The following is a 25,581-nucleotide window of genomic DNA, read 5'->3' on the forward strand; positions in this document are numbered from 1 at the left end:
TTAACCACAGGTCCCTTTTTTGTTCTAGTTTTCAGTAGCTTTATTTGTGCCTTTTTGTCCACTTCCAAAAAAATGGAAGAAAAGTTGTTGTTTTTTAACGCTATCTCAATCAACACTGAAAGGAACAAAAATTTAGTTTAATATATTTAAGGCAAATCACATTGATGCTTTAAGGATATTTGTGGGCAGTAACAGGGAAAAGGAGACTGATTTACCTCTGCATGTTTTCAAGAAAATTGTGATTTATTAAGTTTAAATGGCATAAGCATATGTAAGGGTAAGGGTGTGTGTGTGTGTGTGTGTGTGTGTGTGTGTGTGTGTGTGTGTGTGCATTTCCTTGTTTTTGTGTGCACACACACTGTGGGTTCCTGCCCTTGGGCACAGGATGTATTATTAAGCCCATGGGAATCATACATGCTCATAACAGCCTCAAACTTAGTGATGTCATCTCATCCATGTTCTGCAGCTCACCTTCCAGTGGTCATATATACAGATCATATAAACTGTATGATCCTCCCCACAGCACCATTTAGTACAGCACCCGCAGCATGCAGGGTCTAGAGCAAACAGTTTGCAGCCCACACCAACACTGTGATCCATGATGTGTGATATTCTGTTGAGGTGGATGACTTCTTTTCTTCATTTCTCCTTTGCATGGCGCATAGTTCTCCAAACTGCAGGAGGTTTTTGATTTTCTGAAGCCAGCATTTAGACTTGACAGCGTTTGTGTCAAACTGTAGTAGAAGCTATCCACACATTTGGGATAAACCATAAGCAGCTGTCTGCATCACCATAATTTAAACCTTTCTTATTAAATACGTGTTTTTCTGAAAAAAAAAAAACTCTTTATTTATCTGTTCAATTTATATAGCACTTCAGTTTAAGGTTTTAAGAAGCTTGTGAGATTGACCTGAGAGTGTAAATGGAAAAACTATCCTATAGTTAAAGTCCCTGTTTACTGTGTGATGGCTAGTGAAAATGTAATAGATTATTACTGTGTACTTGACTGAGGACTGAGGACCTGAATGCCCTGAGCTGGTTTTCTGACCCTTCTAGTGTCCTGAATGATGATTCTGCTTCCCCATGTCAAGAATTATGAATGGCCTGATTGTTTTCACTGCAACGAGCTTTAATGCCGATTCCATCATGTATGTAACACAAAAAGAGAGACATGAGGAAGAAGTCATTCAGAGCTCATGAAAAAACAAGGACTTTCACATGTTCCTCATGTACAGCACCAATAATTGTTGGAAGTGTCTCCTCCTGAACTTCATTTCTTTGTTAATATTTCCATAATAAGCTTTATTTAATTCCACTTAAAGTGTTTCATTTTTTTTCTGCTTGCATATTTATTACAGTTTATTTTATTTCTAATCATTTATGAAAATGAAAAGAACATAGTTTTTAAAAATGTAATAACTACTGAAACACAATCATGGAAGAAGGTCCGATTTTATTCATAATTGTTAAGTAGTAATAACAGGCGTTCCAGTGCGATAATAGTATTTTACCGCTAAGACAATACCGCCCCCTACAGGCACACGTCTGAAAAAGCTATTTGTAACCTTTTAAGTTGAAGTACTACAGATGTTTAATAAGTTACTAAATAGGGAAACTGTGATACTAGTATACTTAATAGTGTACTTCACTAATCAATGTAAAGATAGCACACAGACACTGATTAATAACAAGAACTTTTGGTCTAAAACATCTCACTTCTCTATAAAAGTTTACTACCATTCTCTATCTCTTTCTTTCATATATACATCTATACAGAGGGATGAAAAATTAAAGGAAAATCAAGTGTTTCTTTTATACAAGGTTCTGGTGTGATTTGGCTCCATTTCATGAAAAATAACAAAGAAATAAATATTTAATGATGATTTTAGACCTGTTTATCGTTAGACCTGAAGATAATATTGAGCTAAGTGAAGAGTCTTCAGTCTTCTTTTTTCCACCCTAAAAACAGAAAATGAACCAATGTACAGATGAAACATGCTTTGATGTCTGATGACGCAAACTTCTCTCACTGTGAATAGAGAATATTTTCAGTTTCTTAATGTAAAATAAAATCCATTATAATGTACATCCGAACTTGACTATCATTAAAGCAGGATGTTGTGAACCTTTTCGCTGTAGTCGCCCGAGTCTCCTGGTCTTCTCTGGAAAAAGTTTACAACAAGTATAAAGTTAACATCATATTTATGGCTTGAGAAAAATTATCCACAAAGTCTACGAAAGTTTCATATCATACAGTATCAACAAGCGGTATAGTACTTTTTTTGACAGTGAAATCAGAGGTCACTGCATTCAATACACAGTGCTTATGACTGTGATCAAACATTTCTGTTCTGCTGGGAACTTTCTCAGCCTGTCTACAGGAAACAAGAGCTAATAGAATGGTTTAATGAGTATTTAAATATAAATGATATGTTATATATGTGTTAAACAGTACTTGTTATCATCAAAACAAACTAATTAAATTTTATATCTCCAATACAGTTCTAGGGACTTTACTAAGACACTTTATGTTTGCTTTTGATTTAATTTGTCACCCATCTGTAAAGTCACTTGTTATCATTGCTGCCTTTGCTTGATAGGTCAGACTTGTTTATGATCCTCTCATTATCATCCTTTTAATCTGCCTCCACTTGTCCTGCAGAGCTTCTTTAAAACTGTCTGTCATGAGGAAGTAAAACACAGGGTTGATGGCACTGTGTAAATAGGCAATTGGCCTCGACAGTATGAAAGCAGAATTGATGTAGTCTACAACACACTGTGACAAATTTAAGTCAGGAAGCCGAGACACAATACGGACAATCCTCATTACATGGAGAGGTGTGTAGAGAAACAGGAACATGATTGCTGCAGACCTCACAATCCTTACTGGCCTTTGGAAAGATTTCCCACGCATCTCTTCTCTTTTAATGAGAACAGAAACCATCTTTTGTGATGCTAGAAACAAACCTATAAGGGGAAACACATATCCACTTATAGTGAGAACTATGCTGTAGATCAGAATAACTCGGGGAACTCCCAGGCTCGCAAAATCACGGCACACTGTCCAGTTATTTTCCTCCAAGTCCTGGATAATGAAGACGATGAGAGGAGCAATTTGAATATTCACCCAGATCCAGTTCAGGATGGTGATGCACAGTGAGGCCTTGAGAGTCAACAGGATGTGTTCTCGCTGTGGGTGACACATCAACAAGAACCGGTCCACACTTACCCACATCATGAAAAGGATGCTGGAGTACAGGTTCACATGGAGGATATAACGATTAACTACACATAGTGAAGAATTGAATTTCTTCTGGTTGTAAGCGTAGTTATAGGACAGCTCAGGTAAAGTGCACAGGAAGATGAGGTCAGACACAGACAGGTTAAACAGGTACACGTTAGTGGACTTCCAAGCAGGGAGGCAAAAGATGTAGCCTAGGACCACCACTAGGTTTCCGATGAAGCCGATGGTAGATTCCAGACCGTACATTGGTGAGAGGTAATATTTCTCCAAAAGCGGACTCAAGACACTGGAACAGTTGTCCTGCAGACATAAAGATTAGGGTAACTAATATATAATTACTGTGCATAAAGGCCTCAACTTTCATGTCAGTGAAGGTGTCATTTGCTGGATAATACTAGCATGATGTTAAGTCTTATTATAAACGATCACTCTTTAAACAGCTTTTGCTATTTTTCTGGGTATAAATGAATGCCATGTACAGATGTGGGGGGAAAAATGCAAAAGGAGATTTTCAAATTAAATCAGGGCCAAAAAATAGAATAGTGGTTGTTTATAATTTATAAAACTACATTTCAATATAAAATGAATTCATCCAAATAATAGCTAATAATAATAAACTTCATATTAAAAGTGTCACATATTCATTTCTTTATATTCATTAAAATAATGAAATTCATTAAATTCACCATGGAATCAGATTATTCAGATAAACTGTAAAGTTTTAAATCTTTCAACCTTGTAATATGATCAAATCTAATTAGTTAATTATACTGTATGCAGTGAGTATGAAGTCATCCGATTTGGTCTATAAATTGTTAAAAATTGCCCAAATTAAAATAAATGTTATATTTGACAGTGTTTAAATTTGCTCTCTGAACTCATTAATAGTGAAAATGTGCACTTACATGTAATGTCCTCATCTTTTACACTATTGCATTCAGTGGGGTCCAAAATTCTGATACCATTTTTCCTGACTGCATTTTTGTTTTGTTTGGTTTCACTTGATATTGGAGATAAACAGAATCTTTTAAGAGTTTAAGAAGATTTAAAACGAAGGAAATGTTCAACATTTTGAATGTTTAAAATTCTGCACTATTTTTATGCCCTTGTTATCATGTAATCTGCTGTGTAAATAAAGCTCAGATTTTGCTTGTGCTTCATCTCACAGAAAAACACCATTGTGCTGCACAACACGCTCTAAAATCTTACAGGAAACAAGAGAAACTGTTTTTAATGTATTCAATAACTTTTGCCTTTCCACATTGTGCCAGATCTCACAGAGGCATAAGTAAATATGCAATATATTTTTTGTGTGTCCAGCATGAGCATTAAAATAGAGCCCAAATTCTTTGTTGTATGAGATTTCATACAGATTTCTTATCACAATAATGATGGATAAAGCATGTAGAAGTTCTTGTTATATTTCAGCCTTCAGAAAAGGTTTCAAAGACTGAACACCAGTAAACAATTACAAAAAACTATAAATGCCTTTTACTTCTTAAATATTTTACTTGTTTGAGATATTATGTGCTATGTTGAAAACGTTTTCTTTTAATAAATATGTTTCTGATTTTAAAAAAAGACTATAATGATTAAAAAATTTAACAATTGATTACAATTAAAAAAAAAAAGACTGAAATATCTTAAGCATAATTAGATTACAAATTAAATAAGCAGATTGAATCTAAAGAAATCTAAATCTCCCTCTGAATGAGCCCTTAAAGCTTCTCAGTCAAAACCCACAATAGAATGTTTCAACTAAAACCCATTGTGTGTCTGATAAAAAACCTTAATTAGCAAATTTAACTTAATTAAATATTTAAAAAAAAACATGAAAAGCATAAGCATTTAAATACTCTCATGATTAGCCAACGATGATGGTGGATTTACAGAAAACCAAACTAATGCATTAGGTAATACACATAAGATTGATGTAAAATTTAGAGTAACACTCTCTTACATTTTAAAAAATAAACTAAACTTTAATCTCTTATTGTAAATATTAAAGTGTTGGTACTTAACATAGTTAATATTTTCTTTCTAAATATTTAGAAAAATCTCATGACAATATAATAATCTTTAGCAATAGTGGAACTTATTAATGCTTTTTTATACAAATGATCTTGTATACATTATCTTGATCAAAGCATGCATAGAATTTGAAGCTTTCTTACCATTACGCTGTTTGGTCTGCTGTCTTTGAGAGACTAAACCCAGCTTTTCAGGGCTCTTTATTCCAAAAATCTCAGCACCACCCATTTGTAGCACATCATCATTAAGTGTAAAGTGTACACTGTATTTATTTGGTATTTTTCAATCTTGAGATCTGATGCAATGACACTCTGATGCAATCTGATGCAACGATCACTTTGGTGCTTTTCTTTCTTTCTCTGCCTCTATACCTGTCTTTCACTCCTGTTGATTTGCTCGTGTTATCGTTTCGTAGACATTTGTGGAGGTGCAAATGGAAAGGTGCTAAGTTTTGTTGACTCAAAATTGTTGACTGTTGGATGGAGGTTTTGCAAATGTGTGTTGAACAGTGAGGTTTGATTCCAGCGAGGCTATAATTGATCCATCACTGTACTAATGCAGTATAAGCAGAAATGCCTTAAGTGACCTGACTACAAGTTCAACATCATTAAATGTCACAAATAACCTTGCTTCTTGTTTATACACGCTAGCACTTTATACATGTTAACTGTTAGCATTTCTTTTGTTTTTACTAAACATGTTAGAATATTAAAACCAACATTTAAAAATAAGTAGAACTAAATACTGACAGCATCAGACACCTCCAACAAGCCTTGTGCTTATTATTACAGTATTGTACGAGTAAAATATCCTTAAAGTATATTTCAGAACAGGAAGGAGGCTACAGAACAAAATCTATTTTAGACATTTGACATTGCTGTGACCTTGACCCTGTTTGGCTCAGTCTAAATTCTAAAATCTTTATCTAAAGTTCTCTTCTGGTTACAATTCTAATTCTATATAAATCTTACAAATATGCAACCTTTTTTATTTTAGATAAAACAAATAATCCCGGACATATGGACTGTCAGGTTTTTTATGTGCTTTTCAGTTTTTATTAAAGAAAATAAAAAATCGTAAGCTTTACAAATCATTCACATGTTTTGTCATTAGAGTGTCCACCAGCTTTAAATGGCAAAACTGTTGTACAGAAACGTCCTCTAAAATTACTGCTAATTGCTGGCATGATAAATAATGTCAGTCTGAGATATATGCACACTATTTGTCTATTTATAATTCACAGAAAATATCTCTACATTTTAACTAGATGGAATTCTATTCTTACATGGTACATACTGAAAGTTTATAGTCTATAATTCAGGTATGTTTAGTCATATTTGCTATATTACAAATAACCTTTTTTAACTTGCAGATACTTGAAATGCAGATATCCAAATTTTAAAACTTTCTTTAAAGAGTCTCTTTCTAATGGTGGAATCATGAACACTGACCTTACACTGGCCTGCAGTTTCTTAGATGTTCTTTACCCTAACCCTAAACCCTAACCTTAACCCTTACCCAAACCCTAACCCAAACCTTTACCCTAATGGTTAAAAAAAGAAGAAAAACAAATAAATCAGGACAGGGCAAATACTTTTTCTCTCCACTGTAATTTCAGATCTCTGGAATTTATAGAAATTCTGAAAAAGTCTATAAACAGCTTGTCTGAATTTTATAGTGATTTTGTAATGCATTTAATTGCTAATAAGTATGATTACATTTTTTACTCTTAAAAATAGGATTATACAATTATAACTAGTCATAATAACATTATAGCTATCATATGAAGTTATTGAGAGTTCTAAAGAGATCTAAAAAGTCTACATACATACAGTATAAAAAGTCTACATCTACCTGTTAAAATGACAGGTGTGTGATAAAAAAGTAAAAAATAAAACTAATTTAAACAAAGCCCTTCAAACCTTTTTCATCTTTATTGTGAAATTGCACCATATGAAAATCAGGTGACAAACAACTGTTGAAGAAATATTTTAGGGTTAAAAAGAAAACCAAAGAAAATTCCAATACACAGCTTGCAAGTGCATGCAGTAGTGTGCAAAGTCAACCAATCACATTCAAACTCACGTTAAATATTAATTATTATACACCTGGCATCATTTAACATGACTAATTAATTCCAAACAAAGGATAGCTGTTCCCAGATGATCTTCCTAATTTTTTCTTTGTAACATCCAGCCATGGGCTTTTATTGTAATTCAGTGCCAATTCAGTTTATATGTAAAGCACTTTTAACAATTCACATTGTCTCAATGCAGCTTTACAGAAGTATAGGAACAGAAAAAAAGAAGAAAGAAGCTAAATAGATAGATAGATAGATAAATAAATAAAGTTTTAAATTAATGTAAAAATATTAATTTAGTTAAGATTTATTTAATTTATAAAATACTATATATTTCTAGCATTTATCCCTAATGATCAAGACTGAGGTAACGGTGGTAAGGAAAAACTCCCTGAGATGATATGAGGAAGAAACCTTGAGAGGAACCAGACTCAGAAGTGAACCTCATCCTCATCTGGTGACACTGAACAGGAAATAATGTCAATGTAAATAATGTTAATGTAAATAATGTCAATGTAAATAATGTCCTTTCTACAGCAGTTTATAATACTGCAACTGATAGCAAAGTCTTTAAATGATTGCTGATAAACACCAGACCATACAGCTGACTGACACAACAGACACAACTGGTTCAAAGAAGGCATTACAGTCTCCAGGGACTGTCATTTCCTGTCAGGGTGACCACCAGGTGACAAGAGCTTGGGAGTGGCATGTATAGCTCAAAAGAGAGAGAGAGAGGGAGAGAGAGAGAGAGAGAGAGAGAGAGAGAGAGAGAGAGAGAGAGAGAGAGAGATTGTTAGGTATGATTGTAATCAGATGATGGACAATGTAAATTATGTGTAAAGTTCCAACAGGGACTCCATCTATGACAGCATAACTAAAAGACTAGAGCCAGAAGGTGACACAGACATGAGGGCTTCCTGGGATGTAAAGTGTCCCACCAGGGTGGTAAGGCGACAGCATTCAGACATCCCAGTGCACCAAACACTCTATGTCCATGAAACACTCTATTGAAATGTATTGCACTCCAAGATCTAACAGATGTAGTACAGCTCTTAAATGCCTTAATGTACAATTACACAGGGTTATCAGATATAAATCTTATATAAGACTCAATAGCTAAAAGAGTGCATTACTAATGCACTGATGCATTTAGCATTTTCACCCTGGTAGCATCCAAACAGAGCCTGATGTTGTAGAGAAATATTGGGTGGGTCACAAAAAAGGCACATGAATGACATTACTATGTGCAGGATGTCCATCTAAAACTGATGAATAGTCCAGAAGAAAACTGGTCTATAGCAACATTAAAAGAATTATGACAATTTTTTGAAAGTACTGGTTGCTTCCTACATGTGCAAACAGAAGTTTGGGCAAACAGAAGACTTTTAATCAAAAAACAACCAAAACACCCAAAGTTTGCAATGTGTTTTGGTCTGATGAGACCATAGTTGAATTTCCTGGTCATATAATGAATGCAAAAGAGCACCAAAAGAGCACCATGTCCACAGTGAAGCATGGAGGTTTGTCATGCTTTGGGCTGCTCTTGTTCAGCTTGAATTTGGGCTTTAAGCTGAATGGATGGAATAATGAATAGATCCAAATACAAGTCAGTTTTGGTGCAAAACTTTATTGGTTTTTGCTAAAACTCTTAAGGAATTGGACTGACAATCAACTTTCAGCATGACAAGGTGAATGTGGTTTAGAGAGAGTCTGCAGCGGGACTATGGTGGAATGGGCAATTAGCATGGCGCACCTGTTGCTTATTTTTGTTGTCTTATATTAACAAGCTGTTTTCTCTCAGGACACATATCATGAGATCAGCATGTTTATTAGAACATTGAACTGAACTGAACTATATGAATATAACAAGCAAACAGGGAAAGAGCAAAAACAAGATGGGAAACATGAACAAAGAATTATAGAAAAAAGGCAGGTTAGACAGGTTAAAATAGATTAAGTAATATTAGATTAATAATTACAACTAGATAATGACACAGTAGAGCGATAAAACAATGGCCAAACACAGAAGAGAGACACAGGACACAGAATTGTTTTTTGGAGACACAGAATCAAAATAAAATGCACAAAAATGAAAAGATCTGGAGTAGATATAGAGTGGCTTCTCCCAACTTCTACCTCTACCCAGACTTGCTGAACAATCGCATACAGCTTGTAGTGGTTTTACATGTCCATGTGCATGGACAGAGATACGATGAACACTCCATCTCCACAAATTTCCAAAACTCCACCCACCTCTTCAGCACATTGGACGAGTTTACCTCCACCTTCAGCTCCGTGGAAAGCCCAGGGCCACATTCCAAATGTGTTTGTCTATCTAAACTTTTCCCCAAACTGACAAACAAAAAGTTTGTCAAAAAGTGAAAGTTAACTTTTTAAAGTTTGTTAAAAAAAGAAAGTCAAAAAGTTAACCATGGCACCCAAAATGTGCCATGGTTAACCCAAAAACTAGAATGGGACCTCCCAAATCTGTTTGAGCTGTGGAGACACTTCCAAAAGTGTCTGCACAGATGGATGTGAGTCGGTTGCTCTTGATCTCCATGATCCAAAGACCCTTCCCTAGTCACAGAGCTGGCATAATGAGTGACAGTTAGTTAGTCAAGGAGATAAATATCAGGCACTATGGCACTAGGAAATGTACAAATCACCACAGCCTGATTCAAAACAAGATACTGGAAATGTATTGGAAGGTAAAGGTGAGGTTTAAACAGGTAGTAAGCTAGTAAGTCTATGAGGTTGTGAAGTTTTAAACTGAGATGAAGATGACCTGTTTAGACATCTTATAGTTTTTGGAATGAAGTTATTCAACCTGGAGTTTTTTCCTGTCCAATTCAATAGAGTAATTCAATAGACTGTAATGCTTTTGGTCAGGACAGCTTCAGCGATACTCCTGTAGAAACCGCTAAGGATCGCTGATAGGGTCTTCAAGAAGAGAAATTGGTGTATTTTTTTTAGCAAAGAGTGAGGACCAACATTTAAGAATTTACAACTGGACAACTGTTCAACTGGTGTTCTACTGATGTACTCTAAATCGGTACTTGTGTAAGAGGCTGTCTATATTTAACATTATCATTATTTGTGATAAGTCACTAACAATCACATAACAATTGTGTGAGATCTATTTAAGTGAACGGAGCAGTGCCATTGGGCCTTTGTGAGGGTTAAACACGTTCAGTATAATGTGTTGGACAGAGGCTGTACATCAGCTGGAAGCTGATTGAGAGTGTAGTAGTCTAAGTTCAGCGTGGAGAAGATGTGCTGATCAGACCACATACCTCTGCAGTGGCTCCACCACACGAATGATGCCAACACTTGGATCACTTGTCAGAATCTGGCATTACATTAAAGTTCACTGTGAGAACAGAGGCTGACTTTCTATCAGATCAGGGAGGAGTCAGTTACCGACTGAGCGGCTACCTAATCTGTGTGTGGCAGGTGGGGGTGTGGTTTAGATATTCATCAGCAGGAGTATGGGGAAATGGGCAATTAATGTGGCACACCTGTTGCATATGTTTGTTAGCTTATTTTTAGTTGTTTTGTTCTCTCTCTCTCTCTCTCTCTCTCTCTCTCTCTCTCGGGTAGGAGGGTAGTAAAGTAAGTTAAGGTAAGGGTTAGAGTAAGGTAAGATTTTAATCTGAGACAAGCTGTGTAAAACATTATTTGGAAATAAAAATAACTAAATAAAAATGCATTTTAGAAATAATATGATAGAAATATGATAATAATATGATAGAATTATGGAAATAATTTACTATTGTAATGACAAGGCCAATTCTATAGTTTTTGCTATATGCTGAAAACATATGGTTTTGAGACCAAAAGATTGAGACTATTGTCCAAAATGTTATATTTCAATTCTTTAATTTCAGATATTTAATGTTGGATGTGTTAACTTAGAACATGGCATGACGTTTATGAACCCACAAATATTACAAGTGATCAATAATAATGGCTAACAGAAATTACTTCTTTCCTAGATGTGCCCAATTACATTAACTTGAAAACTCTAAATGATTATTCCTGGTTTGAGCTTGGAGTTTCGCGTGTGACGACTGTATGTGTTGTTAAAGAGGATGAACCAACATGAAGAGCTGAGAGAAACTGAGGGAGCTGAGGGTGATTTAATTTACTTTGCTCACATAAATCTTGTGTGTTCTGCCACCAAAGGTACCGTGTTCTAAGGTGTTTAACACATCTAGATGTAAATAACAAGAAATGGAAGCTCACATTTTTTCTTTCCGTTTTATCTCTAAAGGTTTTATATAGTAAAAAAATAACTGATATTGTCACTACAATACTTTCGCAGTGAACTGTCAATCAACACCATTTACAACATTGTACTAAATATTAATATTAATGCATTTTACACAACATTTAATGTAACCATATTCAATTGTATTTAAAGTTTACTGTTTATTATTAGTTTATTTATTAGTTTATAGATTATTTATTAGTTTATATTAGCTTATATCTTTGTTATGCATATTTCTTAATAATTGCTTGATAGTAAATATATTCAAATAAACAAATGAATTACAATCATGTTCAAGAAACTTATTATTATTCAGAATTATTAGAATTATTCAGTAGTAGCATCTGGCGTTTAGTGAACTAATAGTACTTTACTGCTGAAACAACTCCCTCTACTGGCACGTCAGCAAACTCTGTTGCTTTTATCTAAATGATCAGAATTTCTTTTAAATAAGTTACAGAATATAATGACATACATGCTGAATATAATTCCAAGGAAAAAGGCACTTTAGGCATCCTATAAAATGCATGATAGAAAATACATGTAAACTCATTAGTAATGGTCTGAATTGTAAACTATGAATAGCACTATTATATTAAAGAAATATTTTGGCCCAAATTAAACAGTAAGTTCTGACACACTGCACAGGAACTAAATTACAGAAGCAATAATCACACAAGAAACATTGATATTTTTTGTTAAATATTACACATTATTCCTTATATCACAAATTCTTTTATGTAAACCTCAGTTTCTCTCACAGTGTATAGAGAATATTTTCAGTACATTAATGTCAAATAGAATGAAACATCACACTGCAGTTGAACCAACTGAACTATCAGTGATTTAACATGCTGTTTGTTTGCTTTTCTAACCTGTGATGGTCAGAAACATTTAATGATTTCATAAAATACAAGCAATAGGCTTACTGTTGTGTTTCCTGATGTTTACTACTCTTATGTAAGGTTGAAAATGTCTACCTCAGTGTGAAGAATGACTGCAAATCAATACAATGTTCATCTGATCATTATCAAAGGACTAAATGTCTCTGTTTTGAGGGAGTGATCTCTTCTAGGATCTCTTTCATGATAATAAGAATGAAAATAGAAATCAGATGTTATGGCCATCACTGTCATCAGATCTCAACTTAGAGTTAGACATCTGATGGTTAGATAAAACCACCATCAAATCAAATTAAGTAAATGTATTTTGGAAGTATGAGGTTTATGAGTTTTATACCATGGCATACTGAAGATACTCGACACTTTTCATTAGTTTTGGCTTTATTTTCATATGTATATAAATGTACAGCACAGTATTGGAAAGAAAAGCAATTATTATCAGTGCTGTCTTTGAGTCAGACTTGTTTATGACGCTCTCATTATCATCCTTGTAATCTGCCTCCACTTGTCCTGCAGAGCTTCTTTAAAACTGTCAGTCATGAGGAAGTAAAACACAGGGTTGATGGCACTGTGTGCAAATCCAATAGGCCGTGTCACTATGTAAGCCCCATCGATGTAGTCTACAACACACCGTGACAAATTTAATTCAGGAAGCCGTGATGTGAGACGCACATTTCTCATTACATGGAGAGGTGTGTAGAGCAACAGGAACATGATTGCTGCAGACCTCACAGTCCTTACTGGCCTCTGGAAAGATGTCCCAAGCACTTCCTCTCTTTTCACTAGTACAGAAACCATCTTTTGTGATGATAGGAACAAACCTATAAGGGGAATCACATATCCAGTTATAGTGAGAACTATGCTGTAGATCAGAATAACTTGGGGATCTCCCAAACTCGCAAAATCATGACACACTTTCCAGCCATTTCCCTTTAAGTCCTTGGTAATGAAGACGACGAGAGGAGCGATTTGAACAGTCACCCAGATCCAGTTCAGGATGGTGATGCACAGTGAGGCCTTGAGAGTCAACAGGATGTGTTCTCGCTGTGGGTGACACAGCAATAAGAACCGGTCCACACTTACCCACATCATGAAAAGGATGCTGGAGTACAGGTTCACATGGAGGATATAACGATTTATCATGCAGAGTGCAGTATTGAATTTCTGCAAGTTGTAAGCGTAGTTATAGGACAGCTCAGGTAAAGTGCACAGGAAGATGAGGTCAGACACAGACAGGTTAAACAGGTACACGTTAGTGGACTTCCAAGCAGGGAGGCAAAAGATATAGCCTAGGACCACCACTAGGTTTCCGATGAAGCCAATGGCAAATTCCAGACCGTACATTGGTGAGAGGTAATATTTCTCCAAAAGTGGACTCAAGACACTGGAACAGTTTTCCTGCATGAAGATTATTTTACATATAATCACACAATAGGTATTATTTGGGTGTATACTGGTATTTAAATCTACACCAGCTATGTGCCATATTCAATGCTCAATATCATGACCTCCTATAGATGCATTTTTTAAAAAGGTTTGTTCTGACAAATGAGGATCTCAAAATAATTTTATTTAAGTTTATAATTTTATTATTTGTATTCTAAATTTATAAAAAGCTGCTTTTACAAATAAAATTTGTGGCACAGATGTTAGGTATCTGAATACCTATAAATGTGATATTTTAATGTATTAATAATTATTTATTTATTCATTTATAAATATAAGAAAATAGGAAATATAAAGGAAATGTAAAGAAATATATAATCTATATTATGCATAATTATTGAAATACTGAATAAACAGATTTAGATTATTTGAAAAACCATTTCCCTATACATTATTTTATATATATATATATATATATATATATATATATATATATATATATATATATATATATATATATATATATATATATATAATGTATAGGGAAATGGTTTTTCAAACAAAGCCAAAAGACTAACCAGCATAATGGTAAGAATGCTTAAAATAATATAAATATGTATTAACAAGTATTCTTACCATTATGCTGGTTAGTCTTTTGGCTTTGTGAGAACAATTCATGTACTAGCCTTGGAATAGTTCTCCAGAAAGGTCTCACATACACGTCTGAAAACATTGTGCATAAAAGCCCCAAGCACAGGCATACATGCAATGTGTGTATGTATAAAAGTACACAAGTCAATTTCTAATACCAACCTCCACCCCCTCAACCACAAGTTGAGATAATTGTCATATCCGCTAACATGTTTCTTTAACTCTTATGGTTCACCATCCATATTTGTCATAGTATCAGTGGTGCAGCTCTAAACAAAGCATAGTTGGCAACTAAATGAAATGAGAAACTAGACTCAGCACCATTATTACTATTATATTATGATTATCCCTCGAATATCATGTTTTTTTGCGCATACAGTCACAATATGTCAGCTCTCAGACTTATCATCATCATCATCATCATCATCTTAATAGTAAAAATGTGGTATCCATTCAAGAGTCAGCTACTCCAGTATATTTGATCAATTTGTTCATTCTTAACATCTCCTTACCTTCCTAGTCATTAGATACCCACATGCTCCCCTCATGCTCATTTCCCCTGGCTCCAGAAACAAAATCCAAACATAGACTGGAATAATGATCAAGTTCTCAACTGGGGCACCCACTGCACCTTTCACTATCTGCGCCCAGCCCTGGTTACTAATGAGCCCCTTTTTGATCTCTCTGCTGTTCCCACATTCTACCACAACCTGGGTCTAGCCTTCAACAAAGCCTGAGCCTCCACATAGGCTCTACAACTGTGTCATCATTCCTCTGTCAAGGACCAAGCCAGCGCCGATCTGCCGATTCCTGAAAGCTGGAAGAGGGAAGCTTATTTGATTCCGGTCCACCTTCAAGCACAGATTCATCAATTGTGTCATGGTTCCCTCGTTGTCCCATTATCCCAGAGCTCCATGCATGCTTACTTTCCTCCATCAGAGTATCAGGTGGCCATAACTCAGGAAGGATGTCTGAGAGTTTGTCCCCTTCCGCTGGGCATACTACCATTCTTTCTGTGGTGGATCGCTTTTCCAAAATGGCTCACTTCATCCCCCTGCCCAACTTAGCATCGGGCCAAGGAAACAGCTCTGCTCCTCCTCCGACTTCTCTGCAATGGTCATTTTGACCTGGGCCCTCAGTTCACCTCTACATTTGGGAAAAGCAAATGCCTGCCAATGCCTTAACCAAGAGCTGGAATCCAAGAGCAGTGGCCACTGCATCCTGTGTAACAGAGAACCCAGGTCCTGGGAGTCCCACCTGGTGTGACTGGAAAATGCTCATAACTCCCTCCTGTCAGCTGCCACTGGTTCCAAGCTGTGCATGGGTATCAACCACCACTATTCACCACCCATCAGTTGGAGGCATCAGTCCCCTCTGCCCTAGCCCTCCTCAAGCATTGCTGTGTTATCACGTTATGTGCTCTGTTTAGACATCAAGCCTTCATTCAAGTTCCTGTTAGCCTGGTTTTGATGCTGCCTGTTACCATTTTCTTGACTCTGCCTGCCCTGAATTTGTCCTGCCTGGTTTTGACCCTGCCTGTTTCCCTGGTACCGATTCAGTCTGTTCCTTCTCTTCCCACCTGGTTTGACTGTGCCTGCTCCTCCTTTTGTTTTCTGGCTGCCCTGCATTGCTCTGTTTGCTCATGTTCTGGATTTATTGGACTGTTCTTTGACATTGATTACTACCTGCTCTGCATTACCCTGTTCCCTGTGTTTTTGGATTATTGGATTGCTTTGCATTCTGTTTTTGGGTCCTCATCTGTAACACCTGGCCCACATGTTTTTGTGTTCTGTTTTTCATCTGCATCAACACTAATGTACTCAACTAAGCCTTGTGTTAGCACAGCATTTTGCCAGCGTGTTTTTAAACGTTATTTTTCTTTTTTACTGCATTCCCACTACCTAGATGGTAGGTGCAATGTTGTTCTTTATCAAACCCCAAATATGAGCTTAGATTGTTTAGCGCTGCGTTAAAAAATGGGGTCCACTGTGTTGTAAGACCCTGGCAGGTACAGGATGGAGTTACAGGAATCTTCCTAGGCTCTAATACTGTTCTCAACCAACAAACCCAAATAAATGCAAAAATACACCTCAACCAATTCTTAACTTATCCGTCAGAAGACAGACAGAAATAGATAGTACAAAGAGAAGGAAAAATAGAAAAGAAAGGAGAGACATAAGGCAAATAGACAAAGGAAAATAGATGTAAAAATACTAAAGGTTGAAGAGTTGGTTAAAGAGTTGAAAGACTTAAATATGAGTGACTAAAAGAAGACAACAAGTGATCAGACGCTGTACCTAGACAGCTGGAAGAAGATCCCAAAAGAAAGGAAGATTATAATGCGTTAGGTTTTATTTTTAGAAGATCAGGAGAACTCTGAATCGCTTTCATTTTTTTATGTTCATGTATTCTCCTATAATAGCATTGATAAGATTAATATTGCCTATTTTGATGGTAAACTTAGATGTTTATGTTTCTTGCAGTGAAATCTTAAAAGCCCACTGTGACATTTACTCACATCAAGATTTGCTTATGCCGAATTATAGCATTCGTGGGTGAAATCTGCAAATGAAGTGTCAGTCATATGTAAACCACAGCTTTGCAGATGCAGGAAGTTAACTGCAACCATATAACCATATATAGAATTGTCGACGAGAAATGTTTAGAGGATGAAATTTGATATTGGATGTTGAAAAAGCCCAAGGTGGTCAGACTCGACAACTTGCAATAGCAATGTTACAAAGTGTATATAAGGCCCATGAAATGTCATCTGGGTGTGCATTCTAGTGTAGACACGCTCAGTGCGTTATACTCTGTGTGCATCAGAGAACAAATGCAAGCTTACACTTGGAGAGTGTTTCTTGGTTTGTTATAATCTTTGCATTTTAATTACTTTTACTTATTCTAATACTGTTTGATTATTTGAAGGAGATTTTATTTGTATTTTTCTTTTATTTTACTTTACATATATTACACACATTTATCTGTATTACATTGCTTTTAATAAAAACAATTCAATTCAATTCATATTTATTTTTATAGCACTTATTACAATTGACGTTGTCTCAAAGCAGCTTTACAGAACATAAACCTAGAACAGAAGGTTATTATAAAGAATAATATAAAGATTAATAGAATACAAAATTAAAATAATATAAAGATTAATATTAGCTATATTTAAGTGTGTATGTATTTATCCCCAATGAACAAGTCTGAGGTGATTCAGGTGACTGTGGGGAGGAAAAACTCCCTTAGATGGTAAAGGAAGAAACATTGAGAGGAACCAGACTTAAAGGGGAACCTCATCCTCATATGGGTGACACTGGAGGGTGTGATTATAAATATACAGTCTGACAAATGTTGTATTGATGTAAAAGACCTCGTGGAGTTCACATCTCTTTAGTATCGCAGAATCTAACTGGACCTGGTAGATCACTAGATGCCTCGGGATTCTCACAGAGTCAGCCTCATCTCAGTCTTCATCGCACAGAAGACAATCAGAGCTGGTACAATTTCAGGATGCCTCAGGATGGGTAGAAAGAGAGAAGCAGTGGATGAATTAACGTAGCTGCTGTTCGTAATATTTGCCAGTCTGATATAATAGTGCACAATATTATGGGATGTATTATGTGTACGCCTGACTGAACAGATGGGTTTTTATTCTACATTTAAACTGGGAAAGTGTGTCTGAGCCCCGAACACTATCAGGAAGACTATTCCAAAGTTTGGGAGCTAAATACGAAAATGCTCTACTACCTTTAGTAGACTTAGATATTCTGGGAACTACCAGAAGTCCTGAGTTTTGTGATCTCAGAGAGCGGGAAGGATTGTAGCACTCCCATTGTGACGAGGCCTCCCATTGTGAGGACCCTGAAAAGACAAGAAGGTCTAAGTCTGACTCCTTCATTTAAAGATTCAAACAATAGGTCAGGTAGAAGAACTTGAAGAGGATCTTTTGTTAGAAGACCGAGGGACTTCGAAGGACACCTGTGTTCAAGGTAAGACCAACTCTGATAGTTGATCTTGTGTTTTCAAAACTAACCCGTGCAAACTAGGACACATTACTTAGTGGGATTGTGGAAGGGTTTCCTACGAAATTCGAAAATAAGTGTCACTAAGGGACACTAAAGAACAAGCTATAGAAATTATAGCTCCTATTTTCGTATTTTTATATTTTATATAGTTTTTTATAGTTTATACTTTTTATTTATCTACCTCCTTTTGGTTTTATTTTTATCCTTAATTCCATTTCTTTTTATTCCTTTTCAAGTGAAAGTGAAAGTGAGGTGACATACAGGTAAGTACGGTGACCCATACTCAGAATTCTCTGCGTTTAACCCATCCAAAGTGCACACACACAGCAGTGAACACACACACCGTGAACACACACCCGGAGCAGTGGGCAGCCATTTATGCTGCGGCGCACGGGGAGCAGTTGGGGGGGGTTGGTGCCTTGCTCAAGGACACCTCAGTCGTAGTATTGCCGGCCCGAGACTCGAACCCACAACCTTAGGGTTAGGAGTCAAACTCTCTAAAAGCATTTCACTGCATGTCGCACTCTGTATGTATGTGTATGTGACAAATAAAATTTGATTTGATTTGATTTTTATTTACAATGTGCATGGCAAATTATGTAACAGATTTTTTTACTGTGGTCTTGTTGTTGACAGACACTCTGAGTACCCTAATGCCTGCTTTGATACTCAGTTTCACAATTGAAGCCTCCACTGCTTTCACACTAAAAGAATTATAAATGGCCAGAATGCATGTACTGAAATTAGCTGCTTTAAGATCAGTTCCTCATGTAATGTCTATAAAAGGAAAACATTTCAAGCAGTAAAGATTAAGTTTAAAGCTAGACAATGAAGAACAAATAAAATGTTTTCTCATGTATAGAGTTCACATTATTCTTTAAACTGTTTTTTTTTTTTATTTTCATTTACTCAGAAGACTTGTGGATATGAGGCTATGTTATATTTTATAATTGTGTTCATGTTTATTGTTATTATTGTGAAAACTCTTGCTTTCATATTGTGTTTTTTATGCTCTTGGATTAATAAATGGATATTTATCCATTTTTATTATTTTATTTATTAGATCTATCTATCTATCTATCTATCTATCTATCTATCTATCTATCTATCTATCTATCTATCTATTGTGTGAAATGTCATGTGACAGCAGGGTTGACAAAGTCAACAATATGTTTTTTTGTTTGTTTTTTAGATTTAAATATACATAAGATATATACAAGATTTACTTAATTCCAATTATATTAAACATTATAAAATTATTCTAATGTTTATTCGTATGTTCCAATTTTGGTTATTATTAATGCTTATTACTTAGCTGTGCAGGATTTCACTTTAAATAAGAACATCGTTTTATTAACTAAACTAAAGAAATACAATAAGTGTATGGAAAACACAAGATGTTCAAGAAGCTTAGATTTTTATTCAGAATTATGATGATGATGTTTATTATTATTACAATTATTCAGCAGGATGATAGTATTTTACAGCTAAAACAATAGCTCCCCCTGAGGTCCATACCTGCAAATAACCCTATTTTACATTTCAACATTTATCTTTGACTATTTGCAAGTACCAAGTTATATTTGTTTAAAATAAGTTAAAGTTGATTGCATATAATGATATATAGTGAATATAATCACAAGACAAAATGTTTTCACCAAATATCACTTGTTGGATTGTAAACTCTAAATGAATGTCACTATTATATTAAAGGAAGATAGAGTAAAACTAAACACAGCTCAGGGACCTTCACACAAGAAATGTGTTATGACTGACATTTTGGTGTACAAGGTAAAATGTATATACACTCACTAGTCACTTTAATAGGAACACCTGTACTCTTGTTTATCCATGCAGTTATCCAGTATGATTATGCAGCTATGGATAAAAAGCTTCAATAATGTTCATGTCAAACTGAGGGGAAATGTGATCTCCGTGTGTTTGACTGTGGTACTTAACAGCAGATGTGCTGGCTTGAAAGTTTCAGAAACTGCTGATGTCCTGAGAATTTCACTCAAAGCAGTGTACAGAGAATAATGCAAATGAATGAAACATATGTAGATGTGTTCAGAAACACCTTGCTGAGAGAGTCTGAGCTGATGGCTAAATCAAATAGCCATATTTTACAAGTGAGGTGGAGCAGAAAAGAAGATGATGAACCCTGGAGCAGATGGGCTACAATGGCACAAGACCACATGGGGATTCTGAAGTAAAACATTGAAACGACAGAAAAACATTTTAACAGCATACACACACATACAGTACATGCTATATATACAGTATTGTTGTATGTATGTTGTACTGTATGTAAGGTGCAGATGGGATGGAAAATAACAAAAAATCGATATTTTTAATGGCCATTAAACCCTATTTAACTTTAGAATACAAAATCATTAAATCGGCCTGCAATAAATTTTCAAAATGGTCACTTTAAAAAATAGTTTTATAGCTAATTAATGACACCTGTAAAATGTAGTGAAAATGTGTCAGGCACTTTACTAAGTCACTTTATTTTGTTTCTGGCTTCATTTGTCACTCATTTGTGTATAAATGTAAGATTTAAAGGCAAGGCAATTATTATCAGTGCTGTCTTTGTCTGAGTCAGACTTGTTTATGACGCTCTCATTATCATCCTTTTAATCTGCCTCCACTTGTCCTGCAGAGCTTCTTTAAAACTGTCTGTCATGAGGAAGTAAAACACAGGGTTGAAGGCACTGTGTGCAAATCCAATTGGCCGTGTCACTATGAAAGCCCCATTGATGTAGTCTAAAACACACAATGACAAATTTAATTCAGGAAGCCGAGATGCAAAACGCACAATCCTCATTACATGGAGAGGTGTGTAGAGCAACAGGAACATGATAGTTGCGATCCGCACAATTCTTACTGGCCTTTGAAAAGACTTGCCACGCAATTCCTGTCTTTTCACTAGTACAGAAACCATCTTGTTTGATGACTGAAACAAAGCCACCAGTGGCATCACATATCCAGTTATAGTGAGAACTATGCTGTAGATCAGAATAACTCGGGGAACTCCCAGGCTCCCAAAATCACGACACACTGTCCAGCCATTTTGCTCCAAGTCCTGGATAATAAAGACGATGAGAGGAGCAATTTGAAGAGTCACCCAGATCCAGTTCAGGATGCTGATGATTAATGCAGCCTTGATAGTCAACAGGATGTGTTCTCGCTGTGGGTGACACATCAATAAGAACCGGTCCACACTTACCCACATCATGAAAAGGATGCTGGAGTACAGGTTCACATTGAGAATGTAACGATTAACTACACATAATGAAGAATTAAATTTCTTCAGGTTGTAAGCGTAGTTATAGGACAGCTCAGGTAAAGTGCACAGGAAGATGAGGTCAGACACAGACAGGTTAAACAGGTACACGTTAGTGGACTTCCAAGCAGGGAGGCAAAAGATGTAGCCTAGGACCACCACTAGGTTTCCGATGAATCCGATGGCAAATTCCAGACCGTACATTGGTGAGAGGTAATATTTCTCCAAAAGTGGAGTGACGACACTGGAACAGTTGTCCTGCATGAAGATTATTTTACATATAATTACTGCACATATATGGATGCTCTATTTTCATGCAAATGCAAGTATAATTTGCAGGTTAACAATGGTGTGGGTTTTTATTTTTGTTTCTTTGGTTGGTTGTTGTTGTTGTTTTTTTTTCCAATTTTCAAGCGTAACAATTTATAATTTTAGTCATTATAAATTGTTACTATTATAGATATTAAATTATCTAATGCAATTCACATTTCAATATAAATAGACTACTGTCTCTAAACACTCTATTATAAGAAAAGAACAAGTTTGTTGTGGCTGCTAAATGGCAAATCCTTCCATAATGCTTTTACAAAAATGTGCTGCATACACACAGCTATTACAGAAAATAAATGGAGTTAATTTGATTGGACACTTTTAGCCCTTGTTTACATTTGCACCATGTTAACACCTGCACCAAAGCTCATGAAAACACTTGTTTTTGTGTTCGCAACTTAGCCATGAAAATAGAGACCAAAATTCTCTGCGGTATGAAGATGTACACTGAGATTATACCTATGCATGAGCTAATGTCACACAGGGGATTCTCATCACATTAATGAGACTTATTTAAAGCAATTCTTTTTGCATGAAGCCTACTGGCCTATTATGCTTGTTTATAAAGCAAAGGTTTTAAAGGCCAGGTTTATTACCACTAAAACATTAGTATCTTATTTTACATTATAGACTGTATACAGTATAAATTATTTAAGTATAAAGATGAACATAATTTGGCTACACTCTGAGAAACTGAGGAACCATATCCTCTATAATTGTCCCTCTTGGTGAATCTTTAAAGGTTCTAAGTTCAAATTCTATAAAATATTTTTTCCGTATCAGAAATATTTCCCTTTACTTTTGTGGAAAATAAGAATCTTTAATTATCCAATGAAACCTCAAAGAATCCTTAAAGAATTGTGGAAAAGGTTAAGTAGTGAAAATAAATTTGCAACCAACCAATTGAGAGGGAATTTATACAAAATCAAGCTAATTTATAGGTAAAATGTATGTAAGTTATACCTGAACAAGTTTTTAAGAATAAACTAAATTTTATTCTTTTACAGTATGTAGTATTTTGCTTAACCACTTTTCTTGCTAAATATTAAAAAATAATAATGAAATATTTTTATATTTTCATTATTAATAATGAAAATATAAAAACCTTATCAATCTTTTTGAATAATGAGTAGAAGTACTCATTAATTAAAATGTATACGCATTATCTAGTACAAATTTCCTGCCTCTAAGCATGTATATTTGAAGCGTTCTTACCATCACGCTGTTTGGTCTGCTGGCTTTGGGAGACTGAACTCAGCTTTTCAGGGCTCTTTATTCCCAAAATCTCAGCACCACCCATTTGTAGCACATCATCATTAAGTGTAAAATGTACACTGTATTTATTTGGTATTTTTCTAACCTGAGATCTGATGCAATGACACACTGATGCAACCTGATGCAACGATCACTTTGCTGTTTTTCTTCTTTCTTTCTTTCTCTGCCTCTTTGTCTTTCACTCCTGTTGATTTGTTATTGTCATTTCTGCAATCTGTGTAATTGTGCAAATAAAGAGTTTAAGTTTCGTTAACACAACCTGAATCGATTTGTAGAAGCTTTTGCAAATGCCCTTTACAGTAAGGTTTTATTCCAGCTGTACAGTCTTTGCATATTCATGGTGGTAATGCATTGCAAGCAGAAACACCTGAAGTGAACTTGCGTATGCAAAATGAGTTAAATGTCTCAATGAACCTCGATAGTAGTTTATGCCAGTTTAATTGTTAACACTCTTCAGCTCAAGGTTTTTACTATATTGAACACCAGCATTCCTAAAATACAAAGTTGTTTTGTGTTTACTGTTCAGTTTCCTGAAAGTTAATCAGGTTTTAGTATCAGAGAGACAGCAATCACCAGATGGATCATTAGCCTGTCTGGTGTAGAGTAACTATCATTAAAATTTTGTTTCGGAGCAGATAAGCTTTGTTGTCCTCACCCATCATTGAATCTTGGGTGCCAAAAACCCTGCCAATGGATCATGGTTTATTCCTCCTCAATCCACTACTGGTAAGTACTAACCACAAATGAAAAGCCTTACCATGTCGTAGACAACCTAACCCAGTGGTCTAGACCAGTGGTCCCCAACCCCCGGGCCACGGACCGGTACCGGTCCGTGGACCAAATGGTACCGGGCCGCCCAAGGAACATTAAATTATTTCCGTTTTATTTACTGTGGTGTATTTCTCTCGGGTTTGTGCGACTTTCCGTGGACGAGAGGTTAACCGGGAGCTGAGAGACGTCACCTTAAGCTGCCCCATGCGCAAAATATCGTGATATCGAGTCGGGATTAGGTGACGTCTGGAGCTGAGTGGCTGCAAGCGGCAGTGGCGTTGTAGCTTTGGAGGAGAGAAGGTGCGTATCGCTCTTCTCTCTGTTCACCGGTACTTTCTCATGTTTAACAGTGCTTGGTGTACGTGTATATTGTGTTTGCTCAAATTTAACCCACAAATTAGCAAAAATGAGTACGACATAGACGTCATTAGAAAGTTAGAAACTCTGCCGGTGTTCTGGATTAAAGACATGGCGGAATACACTGAGATTTCCACCACAGCACTTAAATCCCTATTGCCATTTCCGACATGCTATCTGTGTGAAGCGGGGTTTTCTGCAGTGACAGCAACCAAAACAAAACAGCGGAATAAACTGGACATAAGCAACACACTTCGGGTGTCATTGTTTCCTATTACCCCAGATGGAACCATCTCGTTGCAAAGAAACAAGCTCAGGGTTCTCATTGATTTAGCGTTGTAGTGAGTTAAAAAGGCATGTTTAAATACAATTAAATTTAAATGATTCATTTTAATTTAATTGTATAGCCGCCACCCCCCACCTCCAGCAGGCCGCGGTAAAATTATCAAACATTGACCGGTCCGTGGCGAAAAAAAGGTTGGGGACCACTGGTCTAGACAATAATGATTTGTCCTTCAGGTCTTCATGCTTCCTTACGTATGCATCTATCAAGCTAACACTAAGAACCTGTTGGCTTACAGTCTAATATCTCACATATCTTCAAAATCAATGTAACTTTATCCTTGAGAAGTCATAATGCTTTGGCTCATCAGTATATATCTGTAACTATATTTATCACCAAATATTATACCTATATGTAAAAAAGTAATTGCCCTTTAAATTTAATAATAGTTTGTACCAGCTTTTGCAGCAACACCTGCATCCAAATGCTTCCTGTACTGGAGACCTGTCTTTCACACCACTTTGGAGGAATTTTGGCCCACTCTTCTTAGCATAATTGCTCCCATGGTGTGTAGTTCAGGATGATTCCTCCCCAGGAAATCTGCCAAAGCCAACTGCAGGCCTTGCATGTGGACTCTAACTTAAATGGTTGAAGTGCCAGATATCAATGCGTGATCCA

At 35.8% G+C, this 25,581-nt stretch overlaps 4 protein-coding genes across 5 annotated transcripts in view; 1 reads left to right on the forward strand and 3 right to left on the reverse strand.

The window, feature by feature from the left end:
• hnrnpl2 (heterogeneous nuclear ribonucleoprotein L2) overlaps nucleotides 1–25,581 on the forward strand; it is a 192,676-nt gene that overhangs the window by 100,331 nt on the left and 66,764 nt on the right. The window lies entirely within an intron of this gene.
• Nucleotides 2,612–3,544, reverse strand: LOC132841364 (succinate receptor 1-like). Its single transcript, XM_060863743.1, has one exon. It carries the CDS (start codon nucleotides 3,488–3,490, stop codon nucleotides 2,612–2,614), a length of 879 nt encoding a protein of 292 aa, XP_060719726.1. The 5' UTR covers nucleotides 3,491–3,544.
• LOC132841466 (succinate receptor 1-like) lies at nucleotides 12,996–14,647 on the reverse strand. Its single transcript, XM_060863785.1, has 2 exons — nucleotides 14,553–14,647; nucleotides 12,996–13,928 (listed from the first exon to the last, which is right to left on the reverse strand). Exons 1-2 carry the CDS (start codon nucleotides 14,592–14,594, stop codon nucleotides 12,996–12,998), a joined length of 975 nt encoding a protein of 324 aa, XP_060719768.1. The 5' UTR covers nucleotides 14,595–14,647.
• LOC132841472 (succinate receptor 1-like) lies at nucleotides 21,208–22,151 on the reverse strand. Its single transcript, XM_060863798.1, has one exon. The coding sequence runs from the start codon at nucleotides 22,149–22,151 to the stop codon at nucleotides 21,213–21,215; it is 939 nt and encodes a 312-aa protein (XP_060719781.1). The 3' UTR covers nucleotides 21,208–21,212.

This window comes from Tachysurus vachellii, chromosome 1 (genome assembly GCF_030014155.1).
Source record: "Tachysurus vachellii isolate PV-2020 chromosome 1, HZAU_Pvac_v1, whole genome shotgun sequence".
Lineage (NCBI taxonomy): Eukaryota > Metazoa > Chordata > Actinopteri > Siluriformes > Bagridae > Tachysurus > Tachysurus vachellii.